Source organism: Emydura macquarii, unplaced genomic scaffold (assembly GCF_026122565.2).
Source record: "Emydura macquarii macquarii isolate MOO-44397 ecotype Brisbane River unplaced genomic scaffold, CSIRO-AGI_Emac_v2 contig_1790, whole genome shotgun sequence".
Classification (NCBI taxonomy): Eukaryota; Metazoa; Chordata; order Testudines; family Chelidae; genus Emydura; species Emydura macquarii.
In genome coordinates this window covers 22,436,016-22,451,354 of record NW_027131927.1, presented here as the reverse complement: position 1 = coordinate 22,451,354, position 15,339 = coordinate 22,436,016, and the positions used below count along the sequence as shown (strand labels likewise).

The 15,339-nt window shown below is 37.1% G+C and overlaps 1 protein-coding gene across 10 annotated transcripts in view; it reads left to right on the top strand.

Annotated features, from left to right (window-relative positions):
* Window positions 1-15,339, top strand: part of WDFY3 (WD repeat and FYVE domain containing 3) — a 325,380-nt gene that overhangs the window by 195,993 nt on the left and 114,048 nt on the right. For all 10 annotated transcript variants that reach the window (XM_067557105.1, XM_067557104.1, XM_067557103.1 and 7 more), the window contains 6 exons: window positions 2,977-3,158; window positions 5,785-6,016; window positions 9,053-9,213; window positions 11,918-12,029; window positions 12,447-12,637; window positions 14,778-14,930. In XM_067557105.1, the coding sequence (XP_067413206.1) occupies window positions 2,977-3,158; window positions 5,785-6,016; window positions 9,053-9,213; window positions 11,918-12,029; window positions 12,447-12,637; window positions 14,778-14,930 (1,031 nt within the window). The remainder of the gene's footprint in view (window positions 1-2,976; window positions 3,159-5,784; window positions 6,017-9,052; window positions 9,214-11,917; window positions 12,030-12,446; window positions 12,638-14,777; window positions 14,931-15,339) is intronic.

Sequence of the window (15,339 nt, the reverse complement as noted above, 5' to 3'; positions counted from 1 at the left end):
TATTGGGCTGCATTGATAGGAGCATTGCCGGCAGATCGCGGGAAGTGATTATTTCCCTTTATTCGGCATTGGTGAGGCCGCATTTGGAGTATTGTGTCCAGTTTTGGTCCCCCCACTAGAAAAAGGATGTGGATAAGTTGGAGAGAGTCCAGCGGAGGGCAACAAAAATGTTTAGGGGGCTGGAGCACAAGACTTATGAGGAGAGACTGAGGGAACTAGGCTTGTTTAGTCTGCAGAAGAGAAGAATGAGGGGGAATTTGATAGCAGCCTTTAACTACCTGAAAGGGGTTTCCAGGGAGAATAGAGCTAGGCTGTTCTCAGTGGTGACAGATGACAGAACAAGGAGCAACGGTCTCAAGTTGCAGTGGGGGAGGTCTAGGTTGGACATTAGGAAAAAGTTTTTCACTAGGAGGGTGGTGAAGCACTGGAATCGGTTACCTAGGGAGGTGGTGGAATCTCCATCTTCGGAGATTTTTAAGATGCAGCTTGACAAAGCCCTGGCTGGGATTATTTATCTGAGGTTAGTCCTAGTTAGTCCTGCTTTGAACAGGGGGTTGGACTAGATGACCTCCTGAGGTCCCTTCCAACTCTGTGATTCTATGATTCTAACACAGTGAGTTCTAAATTCGTCAATCACACAAGAATTGCTTTACCTCTGTATGTGAGACCATAGACTCTTCTTCTTGGAAGAGAATTATATCTTAATAAATTTGTCTTAATAATTTCTTTTGCCTACATGTAAACCAAACATGAACATTTCAAGTTTCCAACTCTTGAAAGAGGGACTAGGTTTGAAGAGGCGTTACCAGAAAAGACCTGAAGCTTTCTGACAGCTTACAAACACTGTTTCTGAATTGACTTGGAAAATATGCTCTGATAAAGTGCCACCTGACCAGTTTCTGATGACTGACTAGTTTTTGTTATAAAGTATGAAGGAAATAAGTATCTAAGAACTGATGTAACAAACCTGCCAGCAGTTCCAGTTTTGAAAGTGATAATGGTCTATTGTTGGATCAAACTGTTAGCTTGAAGATTCTTTTTGTTATAAATAATTGTACCCCTGAAGTGTTTGGCTCCTGAGAAACAAGTCTGAAAAGGATGGTTTGTATTTATAAGTTAGTTCTGGATCCACCTGGGTTTTGTCCTCCTTTTTCTTGAAATCTATAAGGAAATCAGAGTTTTCCACAGTTGCTGTCACTAAGGTGGAAGTGAGTGGGTTCTTTTGCCTGAATAGACAAATATGAAAGGAGGGCTGAGAGAATTCAGTTTCTATTAGGTTGTTCCCTAGTGGATGGATCTTCAAGGTCGTCTCTTTTCCCCTCTCCCTCTCTCCCTTCCCCCCAATAGAGCTTGAGGCAAGGAGTGCCTAAGAAGCTAGTGTAATTGGGTCTTGGGAATTGTTCAGGCCTTCCAAAATTGAATTAAATTAATGCTTGTTACACAAAACGAGCAATGTTTCAGTTAAAATAAAGCACATTAAATGTTTTGAGAATGAAATCAGCAGTTCTTTTTGCAGAGTTAAGAACTAGGAAAGAGCACAGTATAGTTCTGGTCTTGCTAAAAAAACTAAATTGCAGTGTTAATTTTGGCAAATTACTTTAACCTCACTGACTCTCCAGCTATAAATTGGGGATAATAAGTCTCACCAATGTTACACAGATATTTTGAAGATAGATTACATAATATTTGTATGGCGTTTTAAAAGACATTATTTAACAGTTTTAAATGAAATTGATACGACTAACTTATACAACATTGTTTTTATATATACTTGGTAAATTTGCTTTGAAAGAAGTCTCAGATTTTCTGACAATTTCCAGATTGAGGCAAAAACTTTGCCTTCAAAATTTGGCATAATTTCCTGTTCTTTTCCAGTGGCCTTATTCTGATTGTTCTGATTAATATTGTTCGGATTTATATTATTTCCTTTCTTACTCCCATGAAAGATTAATGAAGTGATTATTTCAAGATATATCAAAATTAAATTTATTGTAATTTGGCAGCTCCTTTTTCCTCTGTATTGTAGTTGAAAAAGAAAAAAACTCACCAAAACATTATGGACGTATCTGAAAGGGCCAATATCACAGATCAAAGTTCCCCTAAGACTTTATGAAAACTCCTTGTCTGTGTCCCACCTCTGTGTGAACTTGATCACTAGTTAATCTATGTCTTATAAAGATTTTAATGATGGGCATTCTTAATAAAGTTTTGTAAGCTTATTTCGAGTCGGATTTTCAAAATTGTTGTCCTACATCTCTTCCCACTGAAGTCAATGGTAAAACTCCCGTTGACTTCATTGGGAGTTCAGTCAGGACAACGCTGAGCAATTTTAAAAACTCAACCCTTAATACCTATACAGAAATACTAGAGTCTTCATAGTATGTCACTTGTGTACTTCCACAATGAGAGTGAAGAAAAATATTGTTGTAGGGAGGTGTAGAGATGTTTTTGTAATGCCCTGATGAATATTACTGTAGAAAAGACCCCCCAAAAAAATTCTACAGATGAAACAGAGGTATTTTTAAAAGCTATAGTGAACCATATAGTCTGTCATTCTATTTATTCAAGAGCTTCAAGTTATTTGTCAAAGCAGGTGGGAACAATAAAGGAAATGGAGTCAAGAAAATTAATCAGTGTCCTTAGGATTTTCTTGGATAAAAAATAAAGAAACATAAATGCAGAAACTGTTAAAACTAATATTATACCATTTTCTCTTTTTGCAGCTGTGTAAGGGAATTCATACTACCAGATTTTGAAGATACAGTTCGATAAAGTAAACTTGAAAAATTCTGTGTTGACTCTTTCCATTTTAATTGAAAATACAGCAATATTTGACGATTTACTGAAATGTATTTGCTTTCTGAAATGTAAATCTTAATTAATTGATTTATAGTATTTTAATGTAAAGACTAAGGAAACAGAGTAGTAGATTGCTATGATAGGAACATTAATGAGAACTGGTGGCTTTCTTTTTAGTTGATGACTTCAGTGAAGAATCATCCTTCTATGAAATTCTTCCTTGTTGTGCTCGCTTTCGCTGTGGTGACCTCATAGTGGAAGGCCAGTGGCATCATCTCGTTCTGGTGATGAGTAAAGGCATGCTGAAAAACAGTACAGCTGCACTTTACATTGATGGACAGCTTGTTAATACTGTGAAGGTGGAGTAAAAACTTTAAATTTTAATTTGTATTGAGCTTAATATATTTTCTTTTACATCATACTGATGTATTTTACTTGAGCCCATGGTGATGGAGCATCATGACTTCCAAGCAGAGAAGACTTTTTCTAAATTCTCAATTCCCTGCATCATTCTCTGCACACATCATCTGATAACAAATGAGGCAGGGTCCTACAAACAGCCTCATTCATTATACAACCTTGATTCAGTCCAACTACTATTAAAAGGGAAGAGGTAAAAAAACAAAATCTGTTATGTGCTTTGAAACAACAAGGGGGCATCATGCATTATTGATAGGATTTAATCCTGAACCTTCAGAACTGCAGCACAGTTTATTGGACTATTGGACTAACTACATTAGAGAGCAGAAGGCTGTTAACCCAGGGAGGGTGTGGGTTGATGAGGTTGTGTGCTGGGTCTGAAGTTTAGTTGGAGAACTTGGCCCTCTCCCTTCCCTCTGGGAGATTTTGCCCATGTGGTATCTTCAGAGGTGAGAATGACCCAGTGGGGCCATATGTTGGGTTCTGGGTATGATGTAGTCAAGTGGAGCCTGGTCTGTTTCTCCTCCCATTTATAATGGAAAGCATTAGGCAACCTAAATAGAGGCATTGCAATGAGCATGCCTTCTCTTTTAGGATATTTTTTTCTAGCTGTATGGATGTAGTATGTAAAATAAAAGATTGCAGTTTTTGTTTTTGTGTTTTGTTTTAGTAAGGGAGAGCTTAGCTGTACAGCACTAGAACAAACTTTCTTGTTTGGATTCTTCTGTAAAGTGAGAGATCAACATTTCAGCCTCTTTAAGTCTTCCAGATTGCATTTATATATGAATACTATAATGGTGTGAAGCAAAATACTCCTGATATGAAACTTGGAAGAAGCAGCAATTGAAAAAGTCTATATAAGTCACTGAAAAAATCAAATGTGCAAAAAAAGCTTTGGAAACACTGTGAAAGGGCAGTCTTCCAAAAATGTTTTTCTTTCCCAAAGTCTGTTGGAACTTCCAGATGTATGTTTGTGTGCCACAGAATCTATTTATCTTCTAAGCTGTTTTGTTTTCCTTAAATGTAAATGCCAGATTTTTGCATGAAGTTGCAATGATGAATTTGAGCAGGAAATTGGTTAATAGTGGCAGTCCTTACTTTAAGAATTTAATGCAAAGACTTCAAGAGTCCACAGCAAATTGTAGTGTTAAATTTCATTTAGTATACAAGTTTGTGTATGCCGGCCATTGCTTCAGATTTCATCCCATATATTTAAAAAAACCAACAACTTTGCACCATATATTGGGAAGTACCTATTTAGATGTTTCACTTGGTGTATATAAGACTCTGTTCCTCAGATCAGAAAGGTAAAACTTGGTTCTGTTTCCCTATCAGTGGAATTAAATAAACTTACTTATTTGTTCATCGACATGATCAGTGGTGTGAACTACCATTGCTGTTCTCTTTAATTGTTACAGAACCTGGGGGATCACTAGACTATAAAATAATTTGACTGTCTCAGCAATATTGAATGTAGCTTGCAATTTTGTGTTCTAGTGCTGTAGTCTGCTGTGTTGTGTTTTTGTTGTTGTTTTTCTGTTTTGTAGAATTTAGGCACAAAGATAAAATGGCAATGAGAACTATAAAAAAGCCATTATATAAAACAATGAATCTAGAGTACCTTCTGCACCAGTTTGTAACAACTTCAAAATAAGCCAAATTTTAGAAGTTATTTGTGTTCTTAAAAATTCTGTAAGAATGAGCCTAGTTTTGGGACCCAGCATGGCTCTGTAATCCTGTGCAGGTTACTTAGCTTCTGTGTTTCAATTTCCTATCAGCAGAATAGGCACAATTATCTCACTTGGAATGTTGCCAGGATTAAATCGTTGACGTTTTATATATCACTTTGAATACGTAAAGTACTTTCTAAATTTACAGAAGAATGGCCATACTGGGTCAGACCAACGGTCCATCTTGCCCATTATCCTGTCTTCCAACAGTGGCCAATCCCAGGTGCTTCAGAGGGAATGAATAGAAAGCTAATCATCAAATGATCCATCCCGTCAGCCATTCCCAGCCTCTGACAAACTTTTAATCCCTGCCTATCCTGGCTCATACCCATTGATGGACCTATCCTCCATGAACTTATCTAGTTGTTTTTTTTTAAACACCTTTATAGTCTTGGCCTTCACAACATCCTCTGTCGAGGAGTTCCACAGTTGACTATGCGTTATGTGAAGAAATACTTCCTATTATTTGTTTTAAACCTGCTGTCTATTAATTTCATTTGATGACCCCTAGTTTTTGTGTTATGAGGACTAAATTACACTTCCTTATTTACTTTCTCCACACCAGTCATGATTTTATAGACCTCTATCATATCCCCCCTTAGTCGTCTCTTTTCCAAGCTGAAAAGTCCCAGTCTTATTAATCTCTTCTCATATGGAAGTTTTTCAATACCCCGGATCATTTTTGTTGCCCTTTTCTGTACCTTTTCCAAATCCAATATATATTTTTTGAGATGGGACGACCAGATCTACATGTAGTATTCCAAATTATTTACTTTCTTTTCATGATAGCTTGGTACTTCTCTCAACAACTTTATCACACATTTCTCTTTTACAGCTTCACTATGTTCACAGTAGTCCTGGTGGGTCCGGTTCTGCTAATCCACCAGTAGTCAGCACAGTTTATGCCTATATTGGCACACCGCCTGCCCAACGCCAACTCTCTTCATTGGTGTGGCGTCTGGGACCAACACATTTCTTAGAGGAAGTCTTGCCTCTTTCAAGTGTTAGCACCATTTATGAGCTGGGACCAAATTATGTTGGAAGCTTTCAAGCAGTATACATCCCATGTAAGTACAAATAAAATCGTTGTAAATGATTTTAGGGAAGATTATCTTTTTTGGATCATTTATAATTATGAATGTATCCTGTAAACAATGGAAACCCCCATGTATTTACTGTTTAAGAAAGGTGAGAACCCAGCAACTTGTAGGAAAAGACGTTACTATGAATCAAAGCCTTAAGAGCACAGAATTACTTCAGAATTACTGTTAACATATGGACTGTCAGTAAATTCTTGATCTCCAGCATCAATGTATAATATTGCAATTTTTTTCATTGATCCACTGATTTAAACAGAGCTATATTGAAATGAAATTGTTTATGCTGCCTGAACATAGCTCAACTGAGAATAAAATGACATAGGTCAAAATGTAGTGCATACAATTTATTAAAGCTATATTGCAAACAAGGGAGAGTAATGGTTACATTGGTACTGTCATTTATTTTTAGAGTTCTTTTTTGGAAATAGAATGTGGTGATACTTGTGTGATTGGGAGAAAGGGTCACTTGATTTTAGAAACATGTTTAATAGCTCTGTCTCGAACGCTTCAGACAGTGGGTTCCTCCTCATTTGCTCTGGCAGGATTCTGAACAGTCATCCAGATTTTTCCTACTTTGCAGAGCTCCTTCTTTTGCTTCTGCATTTAGATTCCTACCTCACTGAAAGCAACATGCAGGAAGGAAATTTCCATGGCTATATCTGATAGTCACAGAACTCTCAAATACAAAAGGCTAAAGAAAAAAAGAAAAACCAACAACTGCAAAAAAATCAAGTGTATTGCTCCTTACAGTAGCTTTTTCCCACAAAGACTGTAACATTTTTCTGCTGTCACTGAGAAGAACCTCCATTACCTTAGAGGAATGAGGCAGTGGGTGAAATGAACTGTGACAGACAAAACTAACCACAGAGCTTGCCTGAAGGATGAAAGAATTTCACCCGTGATGTCAAAGACTATCCTGAAAGCTGCAGCAGAAAGAGACAGCATTTGAGGTGGTGTCTGGGGCTGTGAAAGACAAAACTATCACTCACAAAGAGGAAAGAAGCTCATCTTAGAGGCCTTCCAGCTGACGTCCAATATTTGAGGAATCCCTGTTATAGACTTGTTCACAGCAGAATTCAGTGTCAAGTGCTCCCTTTTCTGGCAGCTGGTACCCAGACCTAATAATTCTGGCTCTGGACCTGTTTGCTATTCCATTAATCTTTCCCCTAAATTACACATTCTGTCCTTATCCTGTTCACGTGGTGGGTCTTAAAGAAAACTCTCATCACAAGATTTCTTAAAAGCTAATTGCCAAAAGTGGCCAAGGCAGGATTGGTACATAGACCTGTTGATGCAAGAAGATTTCCATGCCCTTTTGCAAAGACTTTCTTCAGTAGAGCCCAATGATGACCCAGGACTCCTGAGTTTCTTCTCCTGATTCACAACAGAAGCTGAGCTTCCTCCATGAGGGTGTCTTAGGTCATACTTCTCCCACGAAAAAGTGGCTACTACTTTCATTTTCTTCCTAGATAAGCTGATTTTTCCCATGTGATGGAAGGCAAAAAAAAAATTTCTTTCTAGGTAGGCAGGCTAGAATGGTTTTGTCAAAGGCCTTGCCACTTGTTCCCCTACTGTGTGCTGTGCTAAGGACTTTAAGGGATTTGGTAGATGGCACAACTTTGGGGCCCTCTTCCTTGGTGTCAGATTTCCTGAAAGTAGGTGCCTTTTTCTGCCTTCGGTCTAGTTAGCTTCCCAGTGCCTCAGGGTAGTCTAAACCTGTATGAAACTGCCTTCGAGCCTCCCTGCCAGATTTGCATTTTCTCACCCCGAGGGTAGTTTTGGAGACCAATCCCTTACCTGTGAGGATAGGAGAGTTTTTTCTGTGCTTTCCTGCAATCCTCTGTGTTGTTTTTTTTTCAACAAAGTGGTCTGTCTAGGTCATTTGCCCCTGTCATATATTTTGCCAAAAGTCCTGTCCCTCTTTCAGTTAATCAGGATGCCTCCTTTCTAAGTTTCTGTCCCAATCTTAAGCCATAAAGAGAAAAGCCTAGTGCACTCTGGATCGCAGAAGGGTCCTCAAGGTATAGAGTTTTTTCTATTCATTGCCTTGGTAAGTTAAAGGAAAGACTTCAAGGCATCAAGATATGTCATGAACAAAGGATCAAATCTGGTATCCAGGAGGCTTATGAGCCCACAGAAGTTCCCTGTCAAGTGAGTTTTAGAACCTGCTGCACTGGAGCTCTAAACACTTGCTGACCCAGAAAGAGGAGACATTAAGTGAACACGATTTGCGCTGCACTTTTCACTAGGCACTGTGGATGCAGCTCTACCACACAAGTGGAGCAGAGCTTTGTGAAAAGCACCCTCTTCCAGGGCAGAAACCTATGAATGGGTCATAGGTTCTCTTTCCCCGGGCCTTCAGCTCTCTCTTTCTAATTCAGCCTTGCATCTCATTCTCCTTCGACTCTCTCTTCTAATTCAGCATTTGATTCCATTCTCGTTTCCTAGGGTGTTTCTCTTAGCAGAGCTTATTATCATATTATCAGAAACCAAGCCACAGATAAGCAAACCATATTGCTGTTTAGTGGCTAATTTGCTTTCCATGGCTTGATCACAGCAGTGCATAATGCCATCCGAATAAGTTTTCTAAGACAGGCTTTGATAACAAACTCTCCTTCTTAACAAGGGAAATGGAGTGGTCTTAACAGTGGTCAGGGGAAAACAACCTGACTTGGATACCCATCTTGAATGAATGAGGAGGGGGAACTGCAAATTTACACTTTGATCACAAAAAACAAACTGTAAGGAGCAATACAATTTACCTTTGAATAAAAAGGAAAATAAACGTCTTGCTGTTACACAAGTTCTATGCCTTCTGGTATATAGGCTCATACTATACATAGAAGCAACACCAAACAGCAATATCTTTAGCAGGGTTATTCATAGCCACTGAATTTATTTTTAGGCCTTTCTCCAGTGTAAAATGTACTACAATTTTACTTTTAAAATTTATTCTAAAGAAAAATAGTTCTGCTTTTAAAATAAGTTTTTCTTATCTTAAAGGTAAAGATTCTAAATCAGAAGGAGTCAGCTCATCTCCAGTATCTTTGGTACCAGAGGAGAAAGTCTCTTTTGGTTTATATGCACTTTCAGTTTCTTTACTTACAGTGGCAAGAATAAGGAAAGTTTACAACAAAGTGGATAGTAAAGCTATTGCCAAACAGGTACGTTAAAATATACATGTAGTAACTTCAAAAATTTGCTAGATTAAAAATGCTCTCAGGCCTATAGTCTATATACTTTCACAGTTAATTTTCTTTTTGAATTCTTTCTGACGTTTGCACTCTAAGATGCTGTATGTTGTGATAGTGATCACCTAAGTCCAGATTCACAAATACCTTTGTGAATCTGGGTCCTACTTATTAAAAGTATTTTTTGTGTTCATTTTCCACTTTGGTAAGTCTTTAAACTGCATTAAACCATTTTATGGGATGATGCTCTGAGATGATCCTCTCCATTAGGATTATTTCTTTTTTCCCTTCTGATATAGTTTTTTGGCTCTTCGTTGCAGATGCTCATTGTAATTCCCAATGAAAAGTTTTAAGGCTATACTGTAGAACAACAAAGTTGATTGTAATGGAAGTAAACATTACTAATGGCCCAGTCTTCTGAGTGTGCAATTGTGTGTTGTTCCACTAACCCTCATATGTATAAATGTTTGCAGGTTCTAACTTAATTTTTTAGAGGCAGCTGCAGTTTTGGCTGATTTCCTTTACTTGGAGCAATATGATATATCTAATTTTTACTCTTGTGAAAGCTTTACAAAAATATTTGTAAAGCTGAAAATCAGTCTAACAAATAATGTTCTCAGGTAATTTAATTTTTTTTAACCTGTCACTGAATTGTTTACTTATGGGACCACCATTTCTAAGTGTTGTAATTTGTTTAATAGAAATTAGGGTGAGTGGAAATCCTAGATCATATCCAACTTTTGTGCTTAGAAATTATCTCAGTGGCCTGTTTGGGTTATTTGAAAGTAGGGCTGTCAAATGATTAAAAAAAATCATAATTAATCATGAAATTAAAAAAATAGTTGCAATTAATCATAGTTTTAATTGCGTCGTTAAACAATAATAGAATACCAATTTAAATGTTTTTATAAATACTTTTTTTACATTTTCAAATGTATTGATTTTGATTGCATTACAGAATACAAAGTGTACAGTGCTCACTTTATATTTTTATTACAAATATTTGCACTGTAAAAAGACAAACAAAAGAAATAGTATTTTTCAATTCATCTAATACAAGTACTGTAGTGCAATCTCTTTATCATGAAAGTGCAACTTATGTTAAAAAAAATTTTACATTGTAACTGCACTCAAAAACAAAACAATGTAAAACTTTAGAGCCTACAAGTCGAAGCATGAAGGGGCATATGAATGTTTAGCATATCTGACACGTAAAACCTTGAAATGCCGGCTACAATAGTAGAACTCCTGTTCTCACTTTCAGGTAACATTGTAAATAAGAAGCAGGCAGCACTATCTCCCATAGATATAAATAAACTTGTTTGTCTTAGTGATTGGCTGAACAAGAAGTAGGACTGAGTGGACTTGTATGATATACTGTTTCTTCTGGGGGGTTTTAAAATGCAAATATTTGTAATAAAAATAATGCAAAGTGAGCACCATACACTTTGTATTTTGTGTTGTAATTAAAATCAATATATATGAAAATGTGGAAAAACATCCAAATTATTTATAATACATTTAAATTGGTATTCTGTTATTGTTAAATTGTGAGATTAAATCTGCGATTAATCATGATGATTTTTTAAAAATCTACTTCATTTGTTTTGTGTTAATTTCATGCATTAACTGCAATTAATAGACAGCCCTATCTGAAAGTTAATTTTATTTTTAAACCTTATCTATTCTTAGCTATGAGAGAGAGAGAGAGAGAGAAAAATTGTCACATCTGTCACAGTTCAGGGCAACTGCATCTGTATTGCCCCTCAGTAGTCCAGCAAAGGGCATCCACTCTTAGGCTCCCAGGTCCCCACCCATTACCTTTCTTGGAAAGAGATCTCTGTGTGTCTCCAATCGGATTGGAATATTTCCAGGCTGCACAGTTCCCTGACTTCACTGTGTTACTCACAGCAAAAGACCGTCTGTCTAAACAGGCCTGCTTGCTCTACCTTCGGGGATGGAATATAATTGATCCTAGTTATAAGTTATCACACAGCATTTCCTGTGTACACATTTATTCTTGGGGTATAAACATTACTGAAAAAACTTGTTAAAAACAATAAAAAAAACCCTACATACATGTTACTGAGTATACCAGAGATGCTCCATGGTCTCCAATGTGGTCTCTGGCAGATGAGTCCTTCAGACTCTCTCAAAGGGGTCTGTTTTGTGTTCACAAGTTCAGAACAGCCTCAGCTGAGAACTCGCACACACGGAAAGTTTGTAGTCCAACCTTTATATAGTTGAGAGGTGTTTAATCTGGAGTTCCCAATAGCAGGTAATCAGTAGACAGTATTTTTTTCTCCCCAGGTCATGGCTTCAAATGGATGTGTTTGAAGTGAATTAGTTGCATTCCCTCACACCTAAGCATTTCCTAGGAAATCCAGTTAATGCATAGGGTCCTCAAAAATCCTTTGAAATACCTAATATCTCCCAGAGGATTACATTAATCCTTCTTCCTCCTAAATAAATTCCATACAATCCACAATAGTATGCAAACATTTGCATTTTCAATACAGTGGATCCCCAGATATATTAAATATAATTCAATAAGGTTTAACTTAATTCCATAAGGTTTGCCCAGGATTCTGCAGGATACTGTTGTAGTGGCACATCATTTTCAACAATAACAAAAATCTTCTTACTCAATCACTCTTTTCTGTGGTATTTTATTCAGCTAGCTGTTTCTTCCCATGAGAATGCCACACCAGTGAAGCTGCTGCACAACTCAGCAGGACATCTGAATGGACCTGCACGCATGATTGGTGCAGCTCTGATAGGATATTTGGGTGAGATAATTTACCGTTAAGTTATGGTTACCACATTAAATATTTTTGTTTTACAGTATATAACGACAAAGAACTAAAAGGTAGATATGATTAAGTATTCATCAAGTAAAGATTGTCTATCATTTTTATTGTATTAATACATGGCATTTCTATTATTAACGTGTTTTCTTTGTCTGCCATTAAAAAAATTATAGACATCACAATGAGTTTCCACAGTACCTATACTTTCATCAAGCTTATTAAATAACTTAAACACAATTCTTCTGCCTCCCTTTTATAAGCTTAATATAATTCATCAACTTTGCTTTTGTTTTAATTAAACTAATAGTAAAATATGGCTTACTTGTAATTTATATGGTTCCTGCACAAAAAGTGAGGTAGGTTTTCATTGTTTTATTTTTACTACCTTACGCTCAGGAGTAAGAACATTTGTTCCGAAGCCTGTTGCCACTACATTACAGTACATTGGTGGAGCTGCTGCTATTCTGGGTCTGGTAGCCATGGCATCAGATGTAGAAGGACTATATGCAGCTGTGAAGGCCTTGGTATGTGTTGTAAAGAGCAACCCACTAGCCAGCAAAGAAATGGAAAGAATCAAAGGTTATCAGGTAGGTAAGAAGTCAGACATAGCAGATCTGGTAGATTGAATTTCTGTGCAACTCAACATTTACACTTCAAGGTGCTTAAAAATTGCTTTTTATTTATTATATGTAGTGTCAATAGCTGTTTTAAGCTTGCCTTACTACCAGTTGAATAATATAAATAAGTTACTTTGAATGTTGTGGTTTGAAAGAGAAAGGGCAAATGGTTTTAAATCAGTTATGTGATTTCAGCTGCTATGTTGAAGCTGAGAATGTATTAAACAGAAAAATGAGTTTCTTCTTCAGTGTTGGTCCCTCTGTGTATTCCACTGTGGGGTCCATATGTGCTCTATGCTTGGAGCTGGAAAATTTTGAAAGCAGTGTCCTTTGGTCTGCATATGTGTCCTGGTTCACTTCATGCCTCAGACTGAGGGGATAAAGAGCAGGACTGACCGACCACCTCTCCATTTCCTTCCCACCACCACATGGAATGAATCAGAACCACCAGTGTCCAAAGCATCCTCTCAAAGAATCTCAAAATGATCTTGGACTGGATTTTGAGGGCAAGCAGCATCTGTGATGTTGCTTCGAGAGATGCCTTTACTTGATATTTATAAGGCAGCTACATGGAGCTCAGTCTATGCATTTGCAAAACACTATGCCTTTGTACAGGACTCCTCTACTGGTGCATCTTTTGAAACAGCATTCAGCTCTGCCATATACAACCTCACACTCGTCTCATATTTGAGTACTGCTTGTCAGTCACCAACAGTGGAATATACAAAGGGACCAGCACTTGAAGAAGGAGAGAGTTGCTTACTGTATAGTAACTAGAAGTTCTGGAGCACAAGATGGCAGCTTGTGTTAGTGGTAGAACATCATAGTACCTTGTACAAGCCCATTTCAAAGCCATCATTGAAGTCCTTCGGTGTTGTTGAATTAGAAATAATTCCCAGATATTTTATTAAGGTATTCACCCCATCTTTAAATCATGGTGTCCTGTTGCTCTGATAGAAACTATTTGATCACATAATACAAAACCCTTCTAATACTTAGCCTCAGTTGGTAAGCTGAGGGCAAAGTGAGAATGTTCATTCAAATTATCTTCAGTTTTGATGGGATTAAAAAAGACATTTAACATTATTTTAACACTTTTTTTTTCTTGGGGCAGCCTCTTTGAAAATGCCACCCTGAAAAAAGACTGCTGTTTCAGTATTGTACTTTCTAGTTTGCTTTGAAATGTTGTAATAGGCTTGCATATTTAATATGATTCAGCTCAGTAGACCATTTCTGCTCACTGGGCATAACACCAGAATATTGGCATTTTAGAGCTGTATGTTGCATATTAATTACCAAATCTGCTGTTGTTTTTTCAAAAACTTCAAGAATATGAATACTCTACTGGTGTCCTGACCTAGTGTTTTGCTGCAGATTAATAAAGAACCATAATTCATAGATACATGTTTTTTTAAGTGGCAATTCTAGGACCCCAGAAAAGCATATTATCCATTTTATGGAATTACTAGGCCACTAAAATCTAGGATTCAGAACCATTCTGATTTTGGATATAAAGCACTTCTACAACCTGTCTTTGAATCCCCTGATATTCCCTTCCTAATACTCACACTCCAAATTTGAAAAGCTCTTCTAGCTTTTGCCATTAAGTGGCTTTTCACTTGCCATATTGAATCAGTGTTTTTGGAGACCTTTTGTTTGAGGTGGTACTGTTTACAGCAGTGCAAATTCAGTGCAGCACTAGATGTGTGCCCCAGCCAGTGGCAAAGAACATAAGATATTTTAGGAGCAGGAAAATATCTCTCCAGTTCAACATGCTTGCCTTTCTCCAGTTGATCCTAATTCCATCTTCCTTGTTTTCATTGCACCCCTCAAGCTTACAAGGTTAAAGGAAGTTTACTGGTCCTATGTTTTATAAAAGCCTCCTTTTGTTTAAAGTGGTTTAACTGTATCCACATTCTTCTGGTGGTTCCATTGTGCTTTAATAGAGTTAATATTTTCTTTGTCTGTAAAATGTTGAAGTACAGATTATTGACAGGGACAATGACTTAAATGAATGAAAGTTCATGTGCTGCTGCTCTGTGTGTGTGTGTGTGTGTGTACGTGTGTGTGTGTGTGTGTGTGTGTATTTATTTATTTATTTATTTTTTAGTTGCTGGCAATGTTGCTAAAGAAGAAACGCTCCCTTTTGAACAGCCACATACTACATTTGACCTTTTCCTTGGTGGGAACTGTGGATAGTGGGCATGAAACCTCCATTATTCCAAATTCAACTGCCTTCCAGGATCTGCTATGTGATTTTGAAGTACGTATAGCATCCCTGAAAACTAGAGACATATTTGGATGGTGCTAATATAATACCTGAAGCATTAAATCACAACAGGAAAGATGATTATCCTGAGAACATTATACTTCATACATAGTTCAGTACAGCAAACAAACTGTGGAGAGCCTCTGATCTACCAGTAGTTTGAGTTTCATGATATCTCATCCTGCTGCAATTGCTTCACTGCTAATAAAATTATTACTGGATACAAAAGGTGTTCTTTTTCATTTTACAAGAGGATGAGGTTTGCAGTTAACTGTTGAACAGCAGTTTCTGCTCACCTGTATGTTTTACTTTAGTAAATATATTGAGACACAAAAGATATTTTAAAAATAATAGGGGTAAAATTCCAGCACAGCTGTCAGAATTTATGTATCAGGTCCCCCTT